Source organism: Musa acuminata, chromosome BXJ3-8 (assembly GCF_036884655.1).
Source record: "Musa acuminata AAA Group cultivar baxijiao chromosome BXJ3-8, Cavendish_Baxijiao_AAA, whole genome shotgun sequence".
NCBI classification, from domain to species: domain Eukaryota; kingdom Viridiplantae; phylum Streptophyta; class Magnoliopsida; order Zingiberales; family Musaceae; genus Musa; species Musa acuminata.
The window spans coordinates 39,273,508-39,299,435 of record NC_088356.1 but is presented as its reverse complement, the minus strand read 5'-3'; the positions used below and the strand labels follow the sequence as shown (position 1 = coordinate 39,299,435).

Below are 25,928 nucleotides of genomic sequence, written 5' to 3'. Positions count from 1 at the left end.
CCAATCATAGCATATGGCAAGCCTGTCAAAAGATCACACTGTCCAACTGATCATTGTGGAGACTTGATGTGGTTTTATTGAATATGTGAATCTTATCTTATGTTCCATAATTTGATGCGAAAACCAAACCCAGTCTTATCTTAAATTAATATTATTACTTCACAAAAATATGGATTGCATACACATGAACACATGACAAATGTCTTCCATGTACTAATATTTTCCTTAATTCCCTGATCCATCTGATGAACAACATATCAAAATCATAGTATATGTACTAAAGAAAACCTCTTGTGAATTCAATGTACCTTCCATGGTCGATCAATTTCGATGCTGTAGCAAAGTTGAACTTGTGTGAGAATATCTCATGAAGTAATCTTGGTGGTTTTGACCCTAAGAACACAGGACAACAGTTCCTTTCATGTTTTATGTGTATTGTGTTGACAATCCCACTCGATGAGATGGATACATGGTGGAGAGAAATGCATTGCCAAAGTGGATTTGACAACTCCATCAAGTCAACACCCAATAAAAAAAATGGTAATAGAAAGAGAACTACAGGTTTAATCTAATCATTATTCCATGGAAATGAATATGTAGAAATACATTTGCAAAAAAATTACATCTACTCCTAATGTCATGCATGATGTCCCTATAAATACATTTAGAGATAAAAAAAAACATATTCACAAGCTAATTATGGCAGCATACTATTCAATTCCTTTGTGTCTGTGTGTCTTCTGATCATCTTGTTGCCTATATATATATATATATATATATATATATATATATATATATATATATATATATATATATATATATATATATATATATATATATATATATATATATATATCACAGTCACAGCCTCAAAAGCATCATTTCGAGGGTGACAGATTGATGCGACACACCACAAGGAATCGATTACAGTCATTATCCTCATATATTGGCGGCCAATGCCAGCTTGCTCAACTAGTGGAATCTAAGATCTCCCGAGTGTGTCCATGGCCATGCCACTCCCCTTCCTTCTCCCTCATGGCAATGTTTAACATCAGATCATGCTCATCCACACAGTCTCATGGTCCTATGGACCGTTAGGATCTCGTTACTAGCTCATCATAAGACTTGAGTCGCATAAAGAAAGGGGGAAGGTGGCCGACGACACTGGAGCAGATGCATCTTCCTTGTTTGCACCACCTGCTCTTTGTACTACGTTTTGGTGTTTGCTTCTGTGACACTCGCTTCCCTTGTTTTTATTGATGTATTATTTGTCGTTGATCAGGTGCAGAGAACCTGAAGCTTGTTGTCTAGGAATTTGGTGAGACTTTTGTGCAGCTTACGCGTGCTTTAGAGTCAAAGATTGGTCCCAAACACTGTGATTTTTCCTTCAGAAAGCATTACTCCTACCACTGTGTTGTAGATCTTCTCCAGATATGACTCAGCTTTCTTTTGACCTTTGATCTCCGGAACAGAGAAAGAAAGCGATGGAATCTAACAGTGATGAATCCTGTTGTGCAAGCTTAATTCATGGATCTCACTGGTTGGCAAAGATCAAATCAATCCAACATAAATCCACGTATATGAACACAGAGAGGGAGCAACCTGGTCTGAGATGGAACATTGGAAGAAACAAACGCCTTCGCAAAGTATGGCCTCATCGCATGGAAAACAGTAAAGAAGAGGAATAACTCTGGCAGGAATCCCCAGTTTACTTTTCCCAGATTTGATGGTAGACAAACAGCATCATCCCTTTCTTGCTAGAGAAGGATCCTCGTCCTCCTCTTTCAAGTTGATCTGCTCTTTTTCTTAATCCCAGCCATTCTCACCAGCTTCGGGTCTCGGGTTTTGGAATTGCATGCCTGGAATTCCGGGAAAGGGAATGTTTCGGGTGGCTCAGGTTGACACAGGTGGCATGGAGATTAATTTAGTCTTAATCCAAGCTCCACTTGGTCCCACTAAGATCGCTTGTTGGATCTTGTTAAGAGTAATTGGATCGAGCATGTCTTTTTAGCATGTTCTTGAGGCTCCTCTGTGCTATATGCCATGATGATGAGCATTACTCTACGTGCAGTTCCCCACCAAGGTGGCAAATAAGTCTCCATAAACCAGCAGCTGACGTCGTGTGATCATGAGCATAATAATATATATATATGCCTAATGGAAGCTCATTTGCCTCAGAACGATTCAAAAGCTTAAGCATCATTCATTCGTAGGCCTCATACATCGTAATTGTCTCATTCCGATCATGGAGACGAGCTTTAAGTTGAGGAAGACATCTCCAGTTGTCGTGTTTCAGAACGAAGGAAGGGTTCTCAGCAAGATGACAGGAGTCTCAAGCCACTCCTCCATGGTTAACTCATTCCGACGGTGCTGTCACTGAACTTTTAGGTGGTCAGAGACCTACAGCAGAGGAATCTGCAATCCACGAGGGAGGAGGAGGGGAAACAGAAGGCCGAGCTACCTTGCAAAGCTATGTTTAGCATCAAATGATGCTTCCCACAACGTTGGGATGTGACACTGCACATATTTTTAGGAGCTCCACTATGCCCAATACGTGATCTCACGCAGCAAGAACAAGATCGAATGAGTGTTGTTTCAAGTTCCTCCTACTTGGATTTGCAGGTCATTCTTTGAAGCATTGGGTTTCTTCCAACATATCTAGGGAGTCTAGTCTACTTCTCGTGTCTATATGGTCTTTCCTGGCTGGCCCTTTAGCTAAAGATGATGAATTATATTAAAAGATTAGTGCAAAAGCAGTGCCTTGTATCCATGCATATATATACAATCTTATAGGATCCCATGTCATTCCATTGCCTTTGGGTGAAGATGAAGAGTTAATTGGGTTCATTGGCAGTCCTATAAAAAGAAAAGCACGCTTCTTCGATCACTCATACACTAGAAAGGGAAAAAGAAGACAAAATTGAGAACACAAATTGAAACGGATCAGTTTGCTAACTTATATCCATGGACGAAGAAGACGAAGATAAAAAACAATGCAAGATAAAGACGACAGAATTGCTGCATAAATGAAGTATCAGAATACACGGAAACTCCAAACTGTAGGAAAAATCATAATAAAATGGTATAATAGACAACTCTAAGATAACATAGAATGGCCAAAATTGATCACGAAAGATAATTCGATTTATTTTAAAATCATCTGCACGATGTCCTGATAGGGATTGAACACAAAGCATGACCCACAATCAAAGATCTACATAAGGTTGCCAATACAAATCACAAGTAACCAAAGAACATCTCTGCAGTCGTGAATATACTCACGTTTCAAGGCAAGCTAAACTGTTCTGAAGGTTGAGTAAACGTATCTAATACCGAATGCATTGCATATACAATGTACACTAGACTGAAAAAGGGTGACCCCAGAATATATCGGTCTGCTGCATCTGTGTATTGAACTCTAATCATCAAGATGTCATTATTAGATGCAATCTTCTACCACAACAAAAAGGGAGAGAAGTTGCATCGAGAAACAAGTGAACGATTTCCTCCCTATCAAAGTGAATGGGCAATCAGTTCTCTACAAACAACTCTTTCGATAATATCTTTGTTAGCATTTAAAGATCCAGGGTCAGCTGAATCTACAAATTAGACCACCTTTCAAACAGTTCCAAACATATGGGAACCAACTATTTGTAAACCCAACTTGAAGAAAAAGCAGCAACCAGGAAATCAGACCATGTAAGTCATGCCCACCTGCATCAGGTTTGTATGGGGAACGCTTAGTGATGCAATACCTCTTCTGCAGTTCCTTCTCAAGAAAGCATAGAAGTAGTTTATAACCAGCTTCTTAATGAACCAAGATTCCTTCCTAGCCCTAATGTCACCATGTCCAAGAAGATAAACTACGCCGGACTCTTTTGCCTTGTGTATGAATGAGAGCTCCCGCTCAAGGCTTTGTCGTGCATCTGTCACAGTTTCATCACGTGGCTCATCAAAGGAAGTGCTTGCTTCTGAGATTGTCCTATCAATACCGCTATAACCAGCCATAAGTGGGACACCAAGAGAATAAACGCTGCCATTAGGAGCTACAAGAATGTTTGAACAAGAAACCTCAGTTTCAGAGTCTGTGTCACGATCCTCGTCGCTCTCCAGTGAACGTTCTTGGGCTTCTCTGCGTATGAACTTCTCAAGGCTTTCAATCAAAAGTTGTTCAAATATCAGGTGATGCTCTTTACGCACATCCTTGTAGCCATACCTGCATCAAATAACTAAAACTAAGCACACTAGCAGACAAATTAGTGGAAGTGTTGAACAACTGTACTGTGATAGATGGTACAAGTCATCGACTCCTTGTAAGCATAGCATCCATAGGACAGCAGTGTGGTGCATATCAATCAGTGAGCTACAGACCACCAACTGACTAAATGACCAGGGTGAGGTGCCAGAGATATCATCCCTACTTGAGTATATTATAACAATATCATGGAAAGAAGAAAAATAGGACAGCAAATTATGAACATAGAATATGCTGGATATGTTTTCTAAAGAGAGTTTCAATGACATGTAGCTGTTTGAATAACAATAAAATGTTTCTGAAAATTCATAAAAAATATCCATAAATATACAAACAGATAAGAGAACTTAAATCTGACTCAACTCAATTTTTAGTTTGAGTTTAACCAATTTTCAACGTAAAATTTTACTGTTAAGATTAAGATCTTTTAGGACTCCTAATTTCATCTTTGTAACTCGATTAAAAAAAAATTAGACCTTTCATTCTAGTTTAGGTCGTAGTTGTACAGAACCAAATTCAAGACAAGAATCCTCATTTGGTGCATAGACACGGGATCTGTTTCTCACTCGTTGAGTTTCCCACTGATAATAGTTTCCTAGAGAGAACATCAACATCTAAGTCAAGGCACTAGGAGTGCGAACAATGACCAGTCATGGAAACCTTCAGAATTGTCAATATAGTAAATGCACTAGAAGAAAATAAATATTGTTTTGCAAATTTTAATTGACAGAAGAAACTGGAAGTGTTTTTCATTGTTTTATCTTTGCCACAGTGTTATCCTAAACTACTAAATATAAACATCTCAAAAGCCTAGTAAATTATTCTCACCGAGCAATGCAACGAAACACGTGAAAACTTTTAGGGCAGACCCGCCTGAAGAGAAACCTTTCTGTCTGTGGCACGACAGGAACTGGCACATATTTTATGCACACAAATATGATCATTGAGTGAATTGCTGGCAAAGTGGTCAAGAAATGACCAAAGATTGCAGGGATTCCTTTGACTAGCTCATTGTAAACCAAGCCAATTCCAGGGGCCCTTATAGTACCAAGGTTGCTACCCAGTTCCATCATCAAATCCATAGAAAGTTTCTGTTTCACTTCAGTTTCATACTTAAGCTTGCTGCCATAGTTCCATATGTACATTATCATAAACAATACTGCTGCAAAAACCAACATCACCCAGCTACCATCTACCACACTACCCAGAACTGAAGAGAAGAAAAGTAGTTCCAACCCCAGAAAGAAAGTCAAGAAGCATAACACAAATACAATGTTGATCTGCCATATAAGAAGCATAATTATAGTTACTAAGATTGTGGTCATAATCATCACGCCAAGCTCGGCAATGCCTGCACAATATGTTTTGTCAATAAAGGAAACAAAACAGGAGACATATATGAATGAATGGGCTATTCCGATCAGTAAAAAGGAAAAAAATTCAAAAATATTTTGGAAAAGGGAAACAAATATATAATGAAATAGGAAGAACCAGTATTGTTGGAAATATCAATAGTGAGACAATCTCATAATCTTTCACATTTTCTGATCAAAAGTTTCAAGAGGCATTAACTGAAAATTCTTCATTGTGTATGCCACATGGACTCAGGATTCAGGAAGCATATTCCATATAGCAGAAAAACTAATCAAAATGCCAATGACCGAAGGACCATATTCACTATGACATGCTCTTTCTGACCATGAAGATAAAAAACTCCTAACAATAATTATCATCATACGTGTGTAGATTTCTCAAGCTTCCAAAATTTTACCATCTTATTCTATTATTCCATTTAGGAAGTGGGATGTGAATTCCTAGGAGAGAGCCTCACTAATCCTAATAACTCTTGAGTTGGTCTTGGACTTCTCATCAAACACTTGCTTATATCAAAATCAAGAGGAAACTTTGATCATGGAAGGTATACTACAAGATGTAAGAATGGGTAAATAAGAATCATGACAATCCATCCATCAGAGCATCATAAGAAAACCTTTGCATGTGAATGTCCATATGTTATCCAACATTCAGTCAGACTGTACACAGGCAATTATATTCAAAATGGTTAAGAAAGGTGGTGTAACTTTAATCTCAGTGACTGAAAATGAGTTCCAAGAACTATTGGTCAACAACAACAAGAACAACAAGTCTTAAGCCCCAAACGTGGGCTGGCTAACCAAACGACATAGAGATGAAGAGACAAAATTATGGAGAAATAAAAAGTGTGACACATAAAGAGGTGATCCATAGAAAGAGTATGACTACTTGCTTCAATGCATCAGAAATTTCTCTTCTCTCCACCTACATATTACCCATAGCTTTTTTATCCCCAACCAAAAGACATTGTCATGAAGATTATCATCATAATTAAACAAAAATTTAAAAAAGGACCACAATATCATTTTCAAGGCAAAAGATAAGCAAAAGGATAGGAATAAAGCACCATATGCATTGCCAATCTCATATATGTTACCAAAGGTAGCAACAAATGCCACACAGAAAACCAGCAGAAACCAGTTTATCACTGGAATATATATTTGGCCCATGAACTTCCGAGACGTATGTATGATTTTAAGTCGAGGAAAACAGCCAAGAGCTATTGATTGTTTTATGCATGAAAAAGTTGCTGTTGTCATTGCTCGACTTGCAATTAGCGCAGCTATAGTTGCTATGAGAAAAACTGGCCAGAAAGCTTCACCTGCAATTGTAAATAGCATAGTTATGTCCTGAAAATTTGCCAAACCTTGAAAGCATACTTGTGATATTAAATGGATTTTGACCTAGTTTACTGATCAAAAGTTGTAATGTTGCTCAAAGATTGATGGTGTCATGGATTAGAACATCACAAGTACAAGCAGAAGACAACCTTGCAGATACAAAAGAGTAACAAAGACAAGAAATAGATTGATCTAGCTTCAACTAGCAGATATCAGTTAGAAGAAAGTAATGAAGACAGGAAATAGATTGATCTAGCTTACTCGGGATAGATGAAAAGAAGACCTGCTGATTTTCCGTAAAATTTTCCATAAGGAATGCAGCCTGACCAAGGTACCCCAAGATAAGGCATGGCAGAACGAGAAACAAAAAGGTGAGCTGCAATAAGGAGCTAAAGTAATCAGAGCATGTAAAAATGTTATAAAATAAGTTCTGAAAGAACAGGAAAGGAAACAAAAAGAAACAAATTTTCATAGTTCTCGATGCTTTACCTGGACGGATCTAACAGAGAAATAGCAAAGGTCAGCAAACATTGCCTCAGATCCTGAAATACAATGGCCAAGTCAATCACTTAGCTTGAAGAAATAGTTATAGATAATGTTGAGCAACAGAGAATCTGAAGAAGGGCTACAGAAGTATTTGTTATGAGTAACTAAGGATTTCAGTTTTTTACTTCACATAATCTCCATGCTATCATATTCATTATACTCAAGTTGCCACATGAGTCATTTTGTCAAGTTATATCAAAATCAGACTGCTACTAGAAAGCACTTCGGATCCTGAACTAAAGAAACTATTAACAAAATAACATGTTTGTTATGGTAGAAAGCTCCAATTCATATTAATTGAATACTGAGTTGACTTTGGAGTAGTTAAAAAATGCAACAATGTCCTATTTTTCTGGGATCTTAGCTGACACAGCTGGGAATTACAGTATTGCTGTTGTGTGTTGAATGCAACCTAAAGATATCTTGGTAGAATGCCATTGTCTTGGACAACATTGTAAATATTACATATTCACAAACAGACATCAAACATGGTTCAAGTTTTTTGTTTCCTCAAGGTACAGTTGTATTGTACAGTTTAGTTTATATTGGTTCATCCATATTTAATGGAGATAGTCATTGGTTTTTGATATGGCAACAAGCTGGACATACTACTCAGTGAAGAAGTCAAAAAATGGTAGCATCTAACTGTTTAATGTCATCAAAGACGATTTTGGCTACTAATGAAAAATAGTAAACATCTAATATATCACAACTAGATTACCTAATTGGACTAAGATCAACAATATTAGTTTATCAATTAGATCCCAACTTGTTCTGATGGAAGACAAACACTGATTGGACAATTACAGTCAACAAATTTTGTAGAATGCATATAATGGACCTTTAATCAGACAGTGAAAATACTATAACTTTACCATTTAAACCTGATGGAAGCAATAAAAACCTAGAACGCTTATTTGGCCATAATAAGTTGCAGTTATTCCTGAGGTACAGATTAGGCATGAAGAATGTACCAATCTATGTCAAACCTCCACTATTGCAACACAAGATACAGTTGCTTTTTCAAGAAAAAATAGTATGTTAAAATAGAACCTGATGACAATACCCAAGACATCGAGTGTAATGACTTGTTCTTTTGCTTTAAGTAAATAAGTAAAATTAAAAGATTGCTCCTTACCTGTTGCACAAAGAAGACAACCCCCAAGAGACATCCATGCCTGAGTTGGATTTCTTTGGAAAAAATAGTAGATATAAACAGGGCTAAATGCTCTCAAAACATCTGTTCCATACTTAAAAAGGTTGTAGATTCCAACGAATCCAAGTGAGCAAAACCATATAAACAGTGCAGGACCCACAGCAAGCCCAACTTTGCTTGTTCCAAACCTCTGAACACTGAACAGGACAATAAGAGATGCAATTGAAATCATCACCACTTCATCTGCAAAAAGTTGTAGAGAAAATTAACTATACACGCTGATAAAATATCGTAAGAAAACTAAACAGACAAAAAAAAGAGCTACACTTGAATTTCATGCTCCAATCTAAGATTTATAATAATACATCCCTCACCATGGATTATCTTCACAGGCTTACTTTGCCCAGGTGTGTTTTCAGTGAACAAACTACACTAGAAGAATCTGCAAGATCTTGATACATTAACTAATGGTTATCAATTTCTTTAATTGGTGAGGTTAAGGTAAGGGTGGGAAAAAGATCATCCAATCCATTTGACAAGCCTAATAAGACACAAATTTGGACTCAAATATCGCAAGTCATGCCTGATAACTAGCTTTGAACATATTTATTCTGATTAAAATAAAACAGCATTGGTCAGAAACTACATTTTTGGACTATCTGAGTGGCAATAACCCAATTCTATCAGTGGAGGGCTAATCCAAACCAGCCACATTGATCAATGAGATGGAAACAACCATGTGACAAGACGTATTTTTATAAATGGCATGGTTTTGGTGGTGGATGGTCTGCATTAATGAATAACGACCCATGTCATCCACAAAAGGTAACACTTAAATTATGTCACAAAATCCACATGTGGTATCATCATCTCACCGCATGGGTTATAGTAAGCCCGACACTTCACACCCATACAATTCACCAAACCGTACTTGGAGAATGGTCATCCTCCCATACCCAGCTATGGAAAAATGACTCCTACCTTAGGAAAGATGGAATACCGCAAATGGCAATACTTCTTCAATCATGCAAGATTCCTCTTTATGTCTCTCATCACCCCTTTTTCTAACAACAATTATCCTAAACAGTTAAAAGATTGTAAGAGGAAAGATGAAGCTCAGAAGGCATAGGAGAATTTCAACTTACTCCAAGCCATACACAATGGAAGGCATGAAGCTCATAAGGCATACAAAAATTTCAACTAACTCCAAGGACACAATGGAAGTCCTTTCATATATGATAGACAGCCTTGGACCACATGTACCGTGCACAGATAAAAAAAAGTAATATGGTGTGCAGCTAGTGGGCAACCCATGAATCTCACCAGCCACACAGCCTTCTACATCACATATAGTATAGATATTAGATAAACCAGTTAAATTATCACAACATATATTGATTAAAAACTATCAGAAGAATTGCAGGAATGTTAAATGTGATCAGTAATGCTCACATTTCACCAGTTGTTAAATGAAAACATTCATATAAAGATGCCTGCATCTGAATAATAGTTATGATCACAAGGTTACCTTGCTCCACACTAGATATTCCAAGCTTCAATCCACTGAAAGCTGACATAACTGCGATCACAAATATTAAATAAAATAATCATATAAGAAGAAGTAACAAAAAAAAAGAAGACATATTACTAGTTAGGCAAAGCAACAAGATTTTTATGTTTGTTCTCAAATGTTAGGCAACATGATAGCAGTAAATATGGATTTGAGGAAACTAATCACGCAACCTGACATTGCTGGAGTGACAACACCATCAGCAATCACCATAGAGGTACCGAAAAGAACCAAAATCAAAAGCAGCTTTTTGAGTAATAATGAATTTTCAAGATATTCCTTGATTTTTAGAGACCTTTCCAGCTCCGGCGATGGCACCTTGAGCCTAAAACTCGATATGCGAGCATCAGAAGGCAACTGATTTGGAAGAAGACTGGCCTTTGCATTTCTGCATATCAAAGAATACAAAGCAAAGGTGCCCCCTGCAAAAGGTACAGCATAATGAGAAGACACCAAAATAACCTCCTAGTAAAAAAGGGTTGCATACAATAATACCCATGCATACGGCTCCTAGCATACCTTCGCCATTATCATTGGCCCAGAGGACAACCAAGATGTACTTCACAAGTGGTATCAAGATCAAAGTATATAAAACAAGAGAGAGTGCTCCTAGAACATCTTCCTTCTGAGCGAGAGGATACTTGTTGAACAAAACATCAAAAGTATACAACGGGCTGGTCCCAACATCACCAAACACCACTCCAAGTGTCTGAAGAGCAAGCACTATATGTCTTCCCAGACTATCATCCTGCGCAATCAAGCAGACCGGCTTTAGAGAGCAATCACCAGCACGAAAATACATATTCCAAAGGAAGGTTATCTTTAAAGCTGGCCAAATCTAAATCCTCAATTGCCACACTACCAAGAGTTATGCACCACCATTTTCTTTTTGAAGAATCAATTCTTTCATATTCTTTAAAGATAATCAGAAAATATCAACATAATTAATTGCATTGGAAAATATGCTGCACAATAGCCATCAGGATACATTGACATACCAATCAAATTAACATGACAAATTCAAGAAATATCCCAATTTGATGATCAATACCCACCTCAAAATCGTTCCTAGGGGCACCAGGTACCTCGAGAGCCTCGACGTCGAAGGAATCGATTCGGGGGGCGGTTCGGATCAGCCTCTGCTCCACATTATCATCTTCCTCCTCCGACTCCAGGCCCATCCTCTGCGACAACGACTCCCCTTCCTCATCCGAATCCTCCTCCTCGTCCCGGGCGACCCATCTGGATTCGGTGGAGTCCATCTTGGCCAGCTGCCCGTACACCCTCTCCGACCCTTCCGCCATCGAGCTCTGCACCAATTATTTCCCAAACCGAACCCTAATCCATCAGGAACCACATAAAAGATCACCAGGATGAAAATGAATCGAGAGAAGACAAGGAATTAGGGATTAAGACTCTATAGAGAGAGGAAATGGGAAGAAGCATCAGAGAGTGGACAATCGGAAGCGTACGCACGAAGCCGGATATCCAGGGTGGAAAAAATAAATAAATAAAAGAATATTTCGGAGACGGCGTTTACAAGGGAGGCCCGAAACCACGGGCGTTACGAGGAAAGCAAGCCTCCTGTCTGTTGTGAGTCAGGGAACACGGATGAAAACCCACAAATAAAGCTGATACGATAACATATGAACATATGGCCCACTGGGTACTGAGAGTTAGCGTGGATCCCGCATGGATCAAGGCAGCTGAGCTACACAGGTCTGACTGCGGTGCTCCCTGACGTGGTTTCGCTAAACGGCCGTCATAGCGGTCATAGTATAGAGATAGAATATAACTAACTGGTGTAATTACATATGTCTTTTGACTAATCGAAGGTTCAAATTTTGTTTCCTAATTATTTATTGCCTACTCATTTCACCTTCCTACCCCTTCCAATTAATTATCTATACACATATATATTAAAACAAAAGGGTTATTCATATATCGTATGTATTAATGCATGTATTAACGTATTGCAGGTGCCAATTTTTTTGTCCCACTATCATCCGTGAACGCTCGACTCCGTGCACTCCTCCCCTGATGGCGCGACGATCTGCTGACCTCTGTCGCCTGCGTCACTTCGACCCCCTCCACAAAGCCTCCTTCCCTTCATTCCTCCGATCTCAGTGCCATCTGCACCTCCGCACCAAAGCCGCTCGCCGCCGCCCCGATGACGACCCCGACGATCGGCACAGGCGGAACGACGCCGGAGGCGGTGGCGAACCTTGGGACCGCAGCTTCCGCCTCGACAAGGGCCGCGGCCAGTACCTCCTCACCAACCCCCGCGTCCTCGACACCATCGCCCGAGTCGCCGGACTCCGCCCCTCCGACACCGTTCTCGAGATTGGCCCCGGCACCGGCAATCTCACCGCCCGGCTCCTCCAGTCTGCCCGCAGAGTCGTCGCTGTAGAGATCGATCCACGCATGGTCGATTCTGTCCTCGCTCGCGCGTCTCGCCTCGGCGTCGACGATCGACTTACGGTACTCGATCCCACGCCCTTAATTTGTTCGTCGTAATTCCTCGGTGAAGTAAGAATAGGAATTTGCTGTAACTTGTTGGGTTGAATGGGAACATGACGTATCAGGTAATCACTGGCGACGCGCTGAAGACGGAGTTCCCAGAGTTCGACATCTGCGTCGCTAACATACCTTACGGGATCTCGTCACCTCTTATCGCGAAGCTTCTCTTCAGTACGAGCAGGCCATCCAGCTTCAGGAGCGCGGTGCTCTTGCTCCAAAAGGAGTTCGCCCGGCGGCTCCTGGCCGTGCCAGGTGACTCGGAGTTCAACCGGCTGGCTGCAAACGTGAGACTGGTGGCCACAGTGGAGCTGCTGATGGACGTGAGCAAGAAGGACTTCGTGCCTTGCCCAAAGGTGGACTCTACGCTGGTGCGTCTCCGGCCCAGGACTGATGTTCCTGAGGTTGATTTGGATGAATGGTTGGCTTTCTCCCGCACATGCTTCAGCAACAAGAACAAGACCCTGGGTGCCATCTTTAAGCAGAAGAAGAGGATCGCCGAATTACTTGGGAGGTCCAAGTCTGAAGGAAGATCTACCAAAGTTTTCATGGAAGAGGAGCAGAATGATAATGGAGCCGAGGAGAATGATGATGACAATCGTGATGATGATGATCTTTTGGAGCAGAATGCATCTGAAGTAAGTTCTTTTAAGGAGAAGGCTGTTGGGATATTGAAGTCTGGGGGCTTTGAAGGGAAGAGACCTTCCAAATTATCCAACGAAGAATTATTGCATCTGCTACAGCTTTTTAATCAAAATGGTGTTCAGTTTCGATAGCTCAAGTTCAACTTATTTGGTCCCATTGTGTTTGATTGCAAGCAAAAGCAATTCCCAGAGCAGCTGTCTGCTCTATTTGTGGATAGATCTTGTGATATAACCAGCATTATAAGCTCCAGACTACCTGATTACTTGTACTCACATGGGTTACAAAGAGTCAACAGAAAGGTTTTGTGAGCTCTGACTTATGCCACTGATATGATTCAAGGAGTTGCTTGTTGCTGGGAAAATGAAATGAATATTCTCCAATTTATTGGAAGTCTTTCTTCCGAGGATTCAACAAAGCTCAATGTGAAGTACTCTGTTTCTCTTCTATCCACAACCCTAGGTGAAGGCAATCTTTAAACTGCAGATACCATCATGTTACACGTCCAGAACAACTGACAAGCCTACTGCCTTTTCTGTTATGCTAGAAGCTGATGCAGAGCTTTTGACATTTGATGTCTCTCTAATATGTGATCCTAAGCTTGTTGTTGCTGAAGTACCAATATTTAGATCATCGCTCAGTTGACTGCAGATATGTACGTATCTATTTCACTTTCCATGATCAAATTGCAAACGGATGTTGGAGTATGACTCATCAATTAAGGTATCAGCATTATGTTTCATAGCTTTCTGAGTTCTCCTAGAAATCAAGAGGTCTTTACATAATATTGGTTTAGCAGTCTATGCATAAGAATTAAAACCAATCACTCATTAAGTGTTGATTAATATGGATGAAATAGAGAAGGGCACCATGAAGCCAGCTCTTGCTTTTTGATTGATAGGAGTGATCCAGGTTCCACAATTAGGATTACAAAAACCTTCACGTTTGTGATGAGACTTGTTACTTAAGTTATTATCTACTATTTATAATTGTGAGATTGACACAAGAGGCGCTGTCATTGTTCTGTTATGAATGTTTGATGATTAATGCTATTTTGTGATATACTCAATTTTAACTGTGTGGTCTGCTAAAGGATTTCCCACATCTGATGGTCCTCTCACAATGGTAATGTCATTTGACTAGATAGTAAGTAAAAAAATTGCCTAGAATTGGATACTGCTTGTGCCATGGGTGTCTATTCAGTCACTAATTACTTGAACTAGTAGGACTAAAATCAAAATCAATTTTTGGAGGAACTATAAATGAGTGAAAACTTCCAAACATAATACAGTGTGCCTCATGTAATACACTTGCCCACCAGAAAAGGGTTTTATGCCACAGACATCATGGGGTAAAATGACTGCTTCTTGAAAGCCAATACTATTATCTGATAATTATTTCCTTAGAAACAAAAAAGGAGCAACTGATTGATTAAAGCATTAACATAAATTTAATAGAGAATAAAATTGTAGCATTTAGCTCATAGTGCACACACACACACACACAGGTAAAACAGGCAGCATCTTCCTCTTTCCTGTATGAAAGCTCTGGTATTGCTTCCATGCTAATCATGTCCACCTTGCCGAATCTGAAGTTGTTTAATTTGCAGATGAACCTATCCAGTCTTTTCCGCAATGGCCTGTTGTGCATTAACATTGGGTTTGACCTGGTATCGGAAGTCCATCCTTTCTCTTCAAGTCTCAGCTCACTCCAAGCATCAATCCAACCATCGTGCAGAGGGAAAGGGCCATCTAACTATTAATCTGAGTTCATATCACCACCAAATATAACATTGGGTGCATTTGATAGAAGATTAAGAGCCATTTTAGCCTGTGTTAGACCCTCCATACTGTGCATAATTGGTGGTATTGGGCTCTCCAGATGGCTAGTTGCAAGTTGCAACTGTTAGATTCTGACCCATGCCAAATCAATCTCAGCTGCTCAAAGCTCTCTTCCCATAGAGGAGTTTGGAAAGCGACCACAGTAGAACCTTTTGCCAGGTGACTTGGTCAACTACAAGAGGTTAACAATTTTTAGTTTTAGCATTAGCGTTAGCAATAACATTAGCACATTGTCAATCAAACATAATTAGTTTGCTATTAAGCTCACAGTTCAACTTTACCCTACATATTTTATTTTATGCCAGACTGTTGCAAAAAAAAAGCAAAGGAACCAAAAGGCTAAGCCTACTTTCTGGTGGTTGCTTGTACATGTTTTTGTTTAAATCTTGATCCCTGCATGCAACATAGGAGCTTAGATATTCATGATCACCCTCTAGATTCATCACAAAAAGATACAGCAGGAATGTAGCATATATATAAACCCGACAAGGAATGTATCTGTTCATATAAATGTGATCAGTTGAATGGATGATCTACTTATGCAATGAAAGAGAAAAAGATGGATCCAAATTTTTGCAATTGATTACCTTGAGGCACAAATGTCAAACAATATAATATGATATATTTTAACAAATTAAAGAAAACAACAAGGATTCAATGACTTAACAACACACATGCACACGTATTCCAGATATGAGTATACCAGCATGCAGAAGCATCTTATGTTTGCTACCTCTGATGAAACTGAACATTGATATGCTTTCCACCAGGATGAGCTCTGAGAGATGTCATAGATATTTTGTGAGACTTCTTGAATTAGGTTTATCACAGTTGAGAATAGGTGTTAAGCAGATGTTGTGTTAATGCAGAAGCTTTAAGACTTGCAGGAGTTGGTGATACCTACATCTGGAAGATGTTGCAGTATCAGGCGCCTAATTGCTTTCATTCTCTCATGCAGTTCCAGTTCTTCATTGAACCAGACATTGTAAGTCATGACTTTTACTATTCCGGCACTAAGATCTTGGCTTTCCAATGTCACAAGTAACATCATGTTTACTTATTTAGAAAGATGCAGATGATAGTGATTGTACTCTTGGTTTGTTCACTTGCAAACTTGATTTCATAATCAGAACTTTAGTAAGAGAAATTTTACTGTTAGAAATTTTGGAACCGATGTATCTCAGGAATAGGAAGTTATGAGATATGGTATAAAGAAATCCACCAGTGGTTGTTAATGTCATTTGTTCTGAAAAATAACCTAAAATCATAACTAAGCAACCTTTCTGAAGGGAAAATGGAGTGAATAATTATTCAAACTTGAACCGATGATTATTTCAGCCTGAAGTATTTGCACCCAACAACATATCAACACTTGTTTTTAGAACAACTTGGCTCTCTATTGTAGTCAAATGTCAAAAAATAATCTGAAGAAAAAGTAGCTGAGAAATTTCTATCTTAGATAAATTCTGTGAATGAACTGCAAGATCATGTTCTGATCCCTCCAGGTCTTTTATACTGATAATATACCTTTAGGGGTTTCTTTGAAAAACAGAAAATTTTGTTTTCTATATATCCTTGTAAGGTTTGAGAAATGACATATATCATGTATTGATATTCCAACTCTTTGGCATCAATTACATGAATTTTAGTATAGTCTAAGATAGTATTTATCCTATGCATATGTCATTCTTATTAGTATCCATCTAGAAATAGTGAAGATAACTGTTCTGAGGATAAAAGAAGTCTATACAATATTTGAAATGTTGCTAATGCTTTTCAAGTATGAGCTTTACACGATCTCAACATAAATTAGAATTTTCAATTAACAGCAAACTTACAGCAGCTAAAGAAAGTTAACCATATGTTACATATGAAAATTCTTTTGTTACATACAAAGAATTACTCAAAGTAGGTGGAATAAAAATTGTGGAATTAATGTTGTTTGATAACGATGCATGTGCATAGAGATGGATGCATGTGCATAGAGATGGTCTTAAGCTTTAATTAGGTAATGGGACGGTGTCTTTGAGCTGAGACATTCACATGTAAGTCTACGGTTCTTCCTTGCCCCATGATCATGTCATGCAAATTGGACATTATTATCACCTTCCAAGATGACTCTGTCACACCAACTTCATATTCTTTTGGCCACCACCTTCCATAGACAGACTAACATAAATTGCTGGAAGAAGGATTTTGATCACTGCCTTTTCGCATCAATCAAATGCGTTGATTAAGTAATAATGCCTATGCGCGTAGAGCCTTCTCGCGCTGCTCTGCAAACTCATGCCACGATAACAATTTGATCATTTCTCGCATGATACTTTCTAATATACTAACATTATTTCCTCTCCTTTATGCAATTGAGTGGTCGTCATACTTTTTTTTAGAGATCTTATGCATCCAAAACTTTGGGATTCATACGTTCGTGAATTGTACTTCGTTAAAATAGTCACATTGGTTAATTGCTACTCCCATCTCACTGAGAAACCACCGTGACAAGACGCACATTCATTGCAGATGATGCCAGAACTGTTGTTCAAGAAGTCAAAAAGACCAGCTTGGTCTCTAAGAAGCAGCAGCAGCAGCAAAGTCTGAAAGCATCTTTGCCAGATGGCACTACTCGCAAGGAAGGATTCCATTTGTCAGGTGAAAGCATTCTGGGAATTCGGTGGGTTTTCCTCGAAGAAGGTGAAATATTTACGCATCAAATCGTTTAAATGAAGGAACTTGAGATCTCCGTGAATCACAAATGCATCCCTCTCACCACCAGCTAATTCCCTTCCTTGTTTTTTTCCCCAGCATCAGCCGCTGACAGCTCATATCAGAGTGACGACTCCATTGACAGACGGGTAGCACTTTCCTCTCCCTTCTTTCTCTCGTTGTGTCTCTGCTGCGTCTATATCATGGTCATTGATCCAGAGTTGGGCTGCATGCGGTTCTCTTCTCTCCTCACTCACCTCCTTTCTGTGCAGCAGTCAGAAGGAGCCGTTCCTGCAGCAGCATCCTATTGCTAGTTTTGAGGATGGGAAAGAGTCGCCTCTTGGCCTCTTTCCTCTCTCTGCTGCTGTTGCTGCCTTCTTGCGTGCTGGGGGACAGCCCATACAGGTTCTTCACTTGGAACGTGACCTATGGCGATATCTATCCTCTCGGCGTCAAGCAACAGGTCTGCTCTTCCTTCCTGTCATGCTTCTTCCTTCTTTGGTCTCGTTGGCCTTCTCTGGAGACTGAAAGAGACTGCTCTTCTTTACTTGTGGAACCGACGCAGGGGATTTTGATCAATGGGCAGTTCCCGGGGCCACAGATCGAGGCCGTCACCAACGATAACCTCATCGTCAATGTATTCAACAGCTTGCCGGAGCCCTTCCTCTTTTCCTGGTTACTCCTCTCTGCCATTAGTCCTCTCCCTTGTTTCATCATGACGCACCATATCTTCCGTGTCTCCCTGTCTCATGTTTGGCTTATTGGTTTGACTGGGGATGCGTGCTCGACGATCTACCAGATTATTTCTTGTTTCTTTGAATCAAACCGGACGCTTTTATGGTGATAAATGTCGGTGTGTGGGATCAATCTCATGTCGCCAAGAGCAAGATCTGAAGGTCAAAAGTTCAAGGAGCTTTTAGTTCCTCTTTTTGGTGGCTATCTTGTGTCAGGTTCTGACCTGCAGAAAAGTTGCCTAGTCTGCTTTGACTCAGCTTTTAGTTCCTCTTTTTAGAGAGAGAAATCTGACTTTTGATTCAGCTTCAGTTCATCTTCTGTGCATCTGTCTCGTGCGTCGAACCTAAAAGTCTTACTCTGTTTCCATCATATATTCGATGATACCGATTTAAGACCTGTTTAAGGATATCATTGGTCTTCTTCTTACAGGAACGGAATACAACAAAGGAGAAGCTCGTGGCAAGATGGTGTTTATGGCACCAACTGCCCCATCCCCCCCGGTGGGAACTTTACGTACACCATGCAAGTGAAGGACCAGATCGGGAGCTACTTCTACTTCCCCTCGCTGGCCTTCCACAAGGCCGCCGGTGGATATGGTGGCATCAGAGTTCTAAGCCGCCCATTAATCCCAGTGCCTTTTGCACCTCCGGCCGCCGATTACACTCTCTTGGTTGGCGACTGGTACAAGGCTAGCCACACTGTAAGCATGCATCTGCTGACACTCGACTCCTTTTCTTCATGTAGTCCACTTTGATGATCCTTCCCCGCTTATCTTTTTGTGTTGTTTAGGACCTGAGAAACATATTGGACGGTGGCAAAGATCTTCCCTTCCCTGATGGTCTTCTAATTAATGGCCAAGGATCGAATGGAAGCGCATTTACTGTCGATCAAGGTACCTGTTCTCATCTCTGCATCGATCATAATCATGTAGCAGTTCATTTTCTTCACCTAAAACTCCTCGTCTTTAAGGTAAGACGTATAGGTTTCGAGTATCGAACGTGGGGGTGGCAACATCACTGAACATAAGGATTCAAGGGCATGCATTGCTGTTGGTGGAGGTGGAAGGATCTCACACCCTCCAAAACACCTATTCTTCGCTCGACATCCACCTCGGCCAGTCTTACTCCTTCCTCGTCACGGCTGATCAGCCACCCATGGACTACTACATCGTCGTTTCGACGCGATTCACCACCACCGTGCTCTCCACCACCGCCATCCTCCGTTACAGCAACTCCGACGGGAAGCGGGTCGAGCCACCGCCGGGCGGGCCGACTACTGACATCGAATGGTCCCTCAACCAGGCGAGATCGATCAGGTATATATCCTCACACTGTCGTTACATGTCAAATTGTTCCAATGATCAGGCATTCTCACATTTCTTGTGCATCCAAACACCAGGTGGAACCTGACAGCCAGTGGACCGAGACCCAATCCCCAAGGCTCTTATCACTACGGCTATGTGAACGTCACAAGGACCATCAGGCTTGCCAACTCTGCACCGGTCATCAACGGCAAGCAGAGATATGCCGTCAACAGTCTCTCCTTCATTCCAGCTGATACGCCCCTTAAGCTAGCGGACTTCTACAACATCTCCGGAGTGTTTGAACTCGGAAGCATTTCAGATATCCCCACATCCGGGCCTGCTTCTCTTCGAACATCAGTCATGGCGGCCGATTTCCGAGCTTACGTCGAGATCGTGTTCGAGAACTCCGAGACCAGCGTGCAGTCTTGGCATATCGATGGATATAACTTCTGGATCGTCGGGTAAGAACTGCTGCTGCAACATACTATCTGGAAGATTGATTTACTTGTGATTCTGTAACCAAAGGTGACTTGGAAATGGCAGAATGGATGGAGGGCAATGGACACCGGCAAGCAGGGATAGCTACAACCTAAGAGATGCAGTATCTCGTTGCACTGTTCAGGTACTATGACATTTATGCTTAGATACAGTCTTACTGGTTTGCTGAGAAGTATACATGGCATTCATTCCGGTGGGTCTGCTGCTGATGATCGCATGTGATTGCAGGTGTATCCCAACTCATGGTCAGCTATCTACATGCCTTTGGACAACGTGGGCATGTGGAACATCCGATCGGAAAACTGGGTTCGCCAGTACTTGGGTCAGCAGTTCTATATCCGCGTCTACTCACCGGCGAACTCATGGAGGGACGAGAATCCAATCCCGAGGAACGCCCTTCTCTGCGGCCGGGCGTCAGGCCGTCGAACGAGGCCACTCTGGTGAAGCACAAGCACAAGCATCTACGCTGACACGATCTCTCTTCTCTCCCTTGCCAGCTTCTTCCATTGATTTCTTCTTGGATTTTTAGATCTTACTGTTCTTTGTACTACTTCCAATCTCTCAGTCATCTCAAATACTATGAATCTCCGATTATTTCAGTGAGATCTAATTGAATCTGTGTATGATCTGCATTCATGTGATTATATCAGAACGCAGGTTAGGCAAAGAAAGCAAGCATTTAGGTACATGAAAAATCATCACGAGTATGCTGCATGCAATAAATGCCAGCTCGAAAACTCACGCAGATGTTTCGCATTTATCTGTTTTTGTAGTAGATGAAGACGTTGCAGGGCAAATGGCATCTGATTGCCCCTAACAAGCGAGGAGATAGAACCAAAAGGAAATGCAATGCCATTGCTTTTCCTCAGTTCCGGAACTGCACAACCCATAAGTAACAAGAAAATGAATCCAGATTTTGATCTAAAAAAATTCTTATTCACTGAGTTCGAATGCCAATAAAGGGAATCAAATTTTCAGGCAAATGACTTCTCTAATCATGCAATCTGATCCACATCCGGAGCTTTTACTGTTCTTATTATACGTGATGAACAACAGCTACAAGCACAACTATTCGGGGTTTTGAACTGCGTTCTTGAACCGGAACGGACCGGCCGATTGACGACCCCGTATCGGATGTCGTCTCCTCCTCCCCTCGCCGTAGGATATGATCGATTCCGAGGATCATCAATGACCCACTCGCCGTAGAATAACAACGCAATCTCCACCAGAGATCACCAGCAGGCAAACTTCTTGATCATTCATTTCTTTACATTTTCTCGTTCTTCCCTTTTTTTTTTTTTTTCCCTCCGCACATTCCCTAGATATCATACATTTAGGAACTGTCTCATTGGTGTTAAGATCGGTCTCTACAGTATCTCTGTCCTTCTGTAATAATCTTGTAAATTGTCTCTTATTGTGATCACAAATATGAATAAGTTGTTTTTCTTTTTTGTTGGTCTGATTTCCTGCTGTTTCTACCATATGTTGAACCTATTGTTTGTATAATATCTTCTTAGACAAGTTTGAGATGTTTGGGGTTTGTCTTCACATCTTCCTTAAAAATCATTTTGGTTTTATAGAAACTTTGGTCCAAGTATTTCTAAAATAGTAAAGGTTAGCTACGCTTCTTGTGTACAAAGATTAATGATAGAGAGTACTCCAGCACTAGTCATAGGTCATTGATTGATAGTCGCAAGGAACTGATATGGAGGACAACGTGACATCTATCTGATGTAGAAGAGGGTTAAGATGACATTCGACACTCCCTCAATCGTCCCTTGCCAACCCTACGTTACACAAGGTGGTACGAATCGATGCCACGTCACAGGAACCCAAATAGGTTGACTCGTGCTGTAAGAGGTTATACGGGTCAATCACTCGCATGAAGGCGCCATAAGAGGTACGAGCGGCTCTTGTAGCCGTAGTTCCCGTCCATCAACTCTACATATATAAAAACTGGTTTCAATGTCTAAAGAGAGGATCGATCCCAAAAAATCCTACCAGATATAGAACCAAATTTTCATTAGCTAACTTATGCATTGGAAGGTTTGGGTCGATAATCCTTCCCAACATCGACCTATTGCAAGGTCCCCATAGTGATTGAATATACTCTAGCTCTATCTTGGGATAACCTTGGAATCACTCTCATCGGCCCCTGCTTAGTCTTAATCACTTTTTTCCTCTCTCGAGAAGATTCATATAGATGGTTTTATACCTTCAAGACAAAACCAAGCCGCACCTGGATGGTTTTATACCTTCAAGACAAAACTAAGCCGCACTGACTCCTGATCCACGACATTAAGTTGTTAACAACTATATCTAAGTTGTTAATAACTAGCATCAATGCAATTCTAAGAAAGTCAATGAATACATTTATTTTTAGCCTGCAAGCACATTTGTTTCTGCAACTTAATCCTGATCGAATGCATTACAAACACTGCTCTTATTCTTTAAATTCTTAAATTACATTTGTTAATATCCTCCGCATCCTCCCTTGCTCTCGCCTACATGCTATCCATTTGGATATTAATATATGACATATTGTGGGAATGAATAATGCTTTTAAGTTTGAGATTCCAAAGACTTTGACGCCAGCAACTTAAGTGAAACTCCCTTCAAACATGAGATTCGACGAGGATTATTGTACACAATTCTACTTTACAGATAAAACATGCCTTATAAGATATCTAAGATAAACGCTTTGATGATTGTAAAATATATATGATTTTGTTATTAGTATAGTAAAAATAATTATTTAATATAAAATATAAAATTATTGTACAAATAATGTTTGATATAATATTTATGTATATTTTTTTAAATTTTATTTATGTTTTATATAATATATAGAGAGCTTGTAATAGGTTTGATAATCTCATTTTGGTTGTCGATTATGATCGTTTTAGTTTTGTGAATATAAGTTGTATATAATATAGTACTCTATATTGCACAGAGGTAAAACTATCCAAATAGTTATTTTGATATTTTTCAACTCCGTAGAGTGGTGCGAAGTGTCAACCAATATAGTATCCTAAAGCTACTCGAGTGGCACATGACTCTATGGCCTTTAGAGTATTATCTAGGCTAGTTTGCTATCTTATTCCATAGTAATATTGTATGAACACTTGTAGGGACTTTTGATTATGGTGAATCGCCTTTGACCCTTTGTTGCATAATTATTCAGAGTTTACAAACTCTATATTTGTAATTTGCATTGTCTATCATGTGTTTATTAAAATATTTGCTTGTAGGATCCTAAGTCATTTCCTCTAACTTATCTTCTCTTTTGTAGATTCTTAAGGGACCATAAGAGGTTTCAAGTGTTGAATCTCGGATTTTGATGATGAAACCAATTGATAGTATTTATTATTTAATCTATGTTTTGAGTGACGCAGTGTCATGGACAAAGTTCTAAACATGATGTTTGATGTAATACTTGTGTATAGCAGTATCTTTTTGTTTGTTCATGCTTTGCACAACATGTAGAGGAACGGTTAAAGGCTTAATAATCTCATTTTAGTTGGGTTTGGTGGCCTTCTTAGGTTTGTAAATAAATGTTGTGTTATGTGGACACTTGTGAGAGATATTTGGTCTGTAGTGGACCATTTTGACCATTTGTTGTGCAACCATTCAAAGCTTGTAAAGTATGTTTGTAATTTGTATTGTCTATGAAGTGTTTTTGAAAATGTTTGCTTGTGGACCCCGAGTGAAACGCTTTCTCTAACTCGTTTTCTTTTTTTTAGGTCCTAAGAGACCATAGGAGGTTTCAGGGAGGCTGACCTTTGCGGACGGACACGCAAGGGTGCCACACAACTTAGGCAAAATCAGCTAAGTTCGTAACAGCAAGATGCTTCAATCAGGGAGAGACAATTAAAGCAGGAAGAATCATGTTGGGTCGGAGAAACACATGTCAGAAGATTGGACGTCGCGTTGAAGGATCAATCGACATATTGACAGAAGGCTTCGGACCATGGTTTTGGGCATTTGGCCAAGAAGAGTGGATATTGCGCCAAGGATATCGGAGTTGCGGAGGTCAACTAGCCAATTGGGCAATAGGCCATAAGAGAGGACGATGCACCGAAGAATCAAACGAAGCGTCGATGGACCAATGACATGCCGGACAACATGATTCATGCTTAGTAATAATTATCTAGATCGAATTATGTTTTATATGTGCAGAATTAACTACGATAGCAATGCATAAATCAAAATGATGTCCCGGAGTCAAGAACGAGATTTCGTTAGGAGTTCGAGAGTTCGTCAGAAGTTCGGACGTTCATCAGAAGTTCTGCTGGAATTGACCAAGAAGTCCAAGAGTTTGCCAAAGAAATTCTTTAGAACTTTCTAAGAAGATCATCGTGAAGTCCAGGAGCTTTTTGGGAGTCCGCTGAAACATTGCCGATAGATCGTCGAAAGTTCACCAAAAGATTGTTAGAAGTTCGTCGGAAGAAACCTAGACTTACGGACTTTGTTTACTTAGTAAATATCTTAAAATTCATAGTTAGTACATAATTAGGATTAGAATTGGGTCAACCTAATTAGGGGACAGTTAGGCCCAAGTTTGGACTGTGTTGGGTTAAGAGAAAGGCCCAAATAATGACCAAACAAGTGAAACCATCGTGGCATAATCTTCAAGACTATGTCAGGCGGTGATATCACTAATCTGGGTGATGGTATTGCCCAGACACAATCTTCTAGGTGGTGGTACCACCATACTAGGCGATGGTACCGCCCAATGTTAGGTTGCATGCGGTGGTATCGCTCGTACCTTGAAATTTCAGGGATTTGAATTTTGGCTCCATTTTTTAACTCATTTGATGTTTATAAATACCCTAGCTATTCCTGCATAGAGCAGTAAGAAAAGTGAACAAAAACTTTATGTTTCTAGAGTTGAAAACCCTTGTAAAGTATAGAGTCCCTCCTCCTAAAATTTAAAGACCATTCTAAGGAAGAGTGTGAGGGAAGTTTTGTAAAAATAGGGTGTAAATATTCTCTCCTGAGCCTATAAAAGGAGAATAGAGTTATAAAAAAGAGATTGATCTTTTCCTATTAAAGAAATATCATTAGTGGATGCTGGTGACCTCGACAGAAGAGGAATCGGTGGAGTGGATGTAGGTCACAATGACTGAACTACTATAACTCGATTTGCATTTACTTCTTGCAATTTACATTTATTGCAAACTGCCCTTCTTTACTCTCACTACTCTACTTTCTCATTACATGATTACGTAAGTGTTTTTAAGTTAAACATATTTCTTATCGCTTTTAATCGTATGAAGATTTTTCAAACCGACGTGATTTTTACCGCTGTACTAATTTAGCCCCCCTCTTAGTGCCAACTCGTTCCTAACATCAAGAAGGTTAACCTTTTATGAACAGACACATCAGAGTATTATACAACTTAGACAAACCCAGCTAAGTCCATGACATATGATATCAGAGAGTGAT

General features: G+C 39.9%; 3 protein-coding genes across 6 annotated transcripts; 2 read left to right on the top strand and 1 right to left on the bottom strand.

The window, feature by feature from the left end:
- Positions 1 to 3,411: 3,411 nt before the first annotated feature.
- LOC135586490 (potassium transporter 7-like) lies at positions 3,412 to 11,719 on the bottom strand. The gene is made up of 10 exons (XM_065164128.1): positions 11,297 to 11,719; positions 10,761 to 10,989; positions 10,415 to 10,663; positions 10,200 to 10,250; positions 8,654 to 8,914; positions 7,459 to 7,511; positions 7,231 to 7,345; positions 6,696 to 6,950; positions 5,084 to 5,606; positions 3,412 to 4,216 (listed from the first exon to the last, which is right to left on the bottom strand). Exons 1-10 carry the CDS (start codon positions 11,543 to 11,545, stop codon positions 3,691 to 3,693), a joined length of 2,511 nt encoding a protein of 836 aa, XP_065020200.1. The 5' UTR covers positions 11,546 to 11,719; the 3' UTR covers positions 3,412 to 3,690.
- A 505-nt stretch (positions 11,720 to 12,224) lies between these two features.
- LOC135583856 (ribosomal RNA small subunit methyltransferase, mitochondrial-like) lies at positions 12,225 to 14,126 on the top strand. The gene is made up of 2 exons (XM_065165112.1): positions 12,225 to 12,722; positions 12,827 to 14,126. The coding sequence occupies exons 1-2, from the start codon at positions 12,282 to 12,284 to the stop codon at positions 13,532 to 13,534; spliced, it is 1,149 nt and encodes a 382-aa protein (XP_065021184.1). The 5' UTR covers positions 12,225 to 12,281; the 3' UTR covers positions 13,535 to 14,126.
- A 1,913-nt stretch (positions 14,127 to 16,039) lies between these two features.
- LOC135583861 (L-ascorbate oxidase homolog) lies at positions 16,040 to 21,097 on the top strand. 4 transcript variants are annotated; one of them, XM_065165110.1, is made up of 11 exons: positions 16,040 to 16,226; positions 17,762 to 17,932; positions 18,044 to 18,093; positions 18,220 to 18,407; positions 18,510 to 18,619; positions 19,109 to 19,379; positions 19,469 to 19,571; positions 19,649 to 19,994; positions 20,078 to 20,443; positions 20,526 to 20,604; positions 20,709 to 21,097. In XM_065165110.1, the coding sequence occupies exons 4-11, from the start codon at positions 18,267 to 18,269 to the stop codon at positions 20,922 to 20,924; spliced, it is 1,632 nt and encodes a 543-aa protein (XP_065021182.1). In that variant the 5' UTR covers positions 16,040 to 16,226; positions 17,762 to 17,932; positions 18,044 to 18,093; positions 18,220 to 18,266; the 3' UTR covers positions 20,925 to 21,097. The 4 variants fall into 4 exon arrangements, with proteins under 4 accessions (XP_065021182.1, XP_065021181.1, XP_065021183.1 ...); XM_065165109.1 differs by having other exon boundaries at positions 18,217 to 18,407; XM_065165111.1 differs by lacking the exons at positions 16,040 to 16,226; positions 17,762 to 17,932 and having other exon boundaries at positions 18,040 to 18,093; positions 18,217 to 18,407.
- The last annotated feature ends 4,831 nt before the right edge of the window (positions 21,098 to 25,928 follow it).

Excerpts from the sequence above, each read along its gene's own strand:
- LOC135586490 (XM_065164128.1), bottom strand. The coding sequence starts at position 11,545 with ATGGCGGAAGGGTCGGAGAGGGTGTACGGGCAGCTGGCCAAGATGGAC. Across the intron at positions 8,915-10,199 it reads AATATCTAGTGTGGAGCAAG|ATGAAGTGGTGATGATTTCA; the intron begins GTAACCTTGTGA and ends AACTTTTTGCAG. Across the intron at positions 5,607-6,695 it reads TGAGATTGGCAATGCATATG|GCATTGCCGAGCTTGGCGTG; the intron begins GTGCTTTATTCC and ends CATATTGTGCAG.
- LOC135583856 (XM_065165112.1), top strand. The coding sequence starts at position 12,282 with ATGGCGCGACGATCTGCTGACCTCTGTCGCCTGCGTCACTTCGACCCC. Across the intron at positions 12,723-12,826 it reads GCGTCGACGATCGACTTACG|GTAATCACTGGCGACGCGCT; the intron begins GTACTCGATCCC and ends ATGACGTATCAG.
- LOC135583861 (XM_065165110.1), top strand. The coding sequence starts at position 18,267 with ATGGGAAAGAGTCGCCTCTTGGCCTCTTTCCTCTCTCTGCTGCTGTTG. Across the intron at positions 20,444-20,525 it reads TATAACTTCTGGATCGTCGG|AATGGATGGAGGGCAATGGA; the intron begins GTAAGAACTGCT and ends TGGAAATGGCAG. Across the intron at positions 20,605-20,708 it reads TATCTCGTTGCACTGTTCAG|GTGTATCCCAACTCATGGTC; the intron begins GTACTATGACAT and ends ATGTGATTGCAG.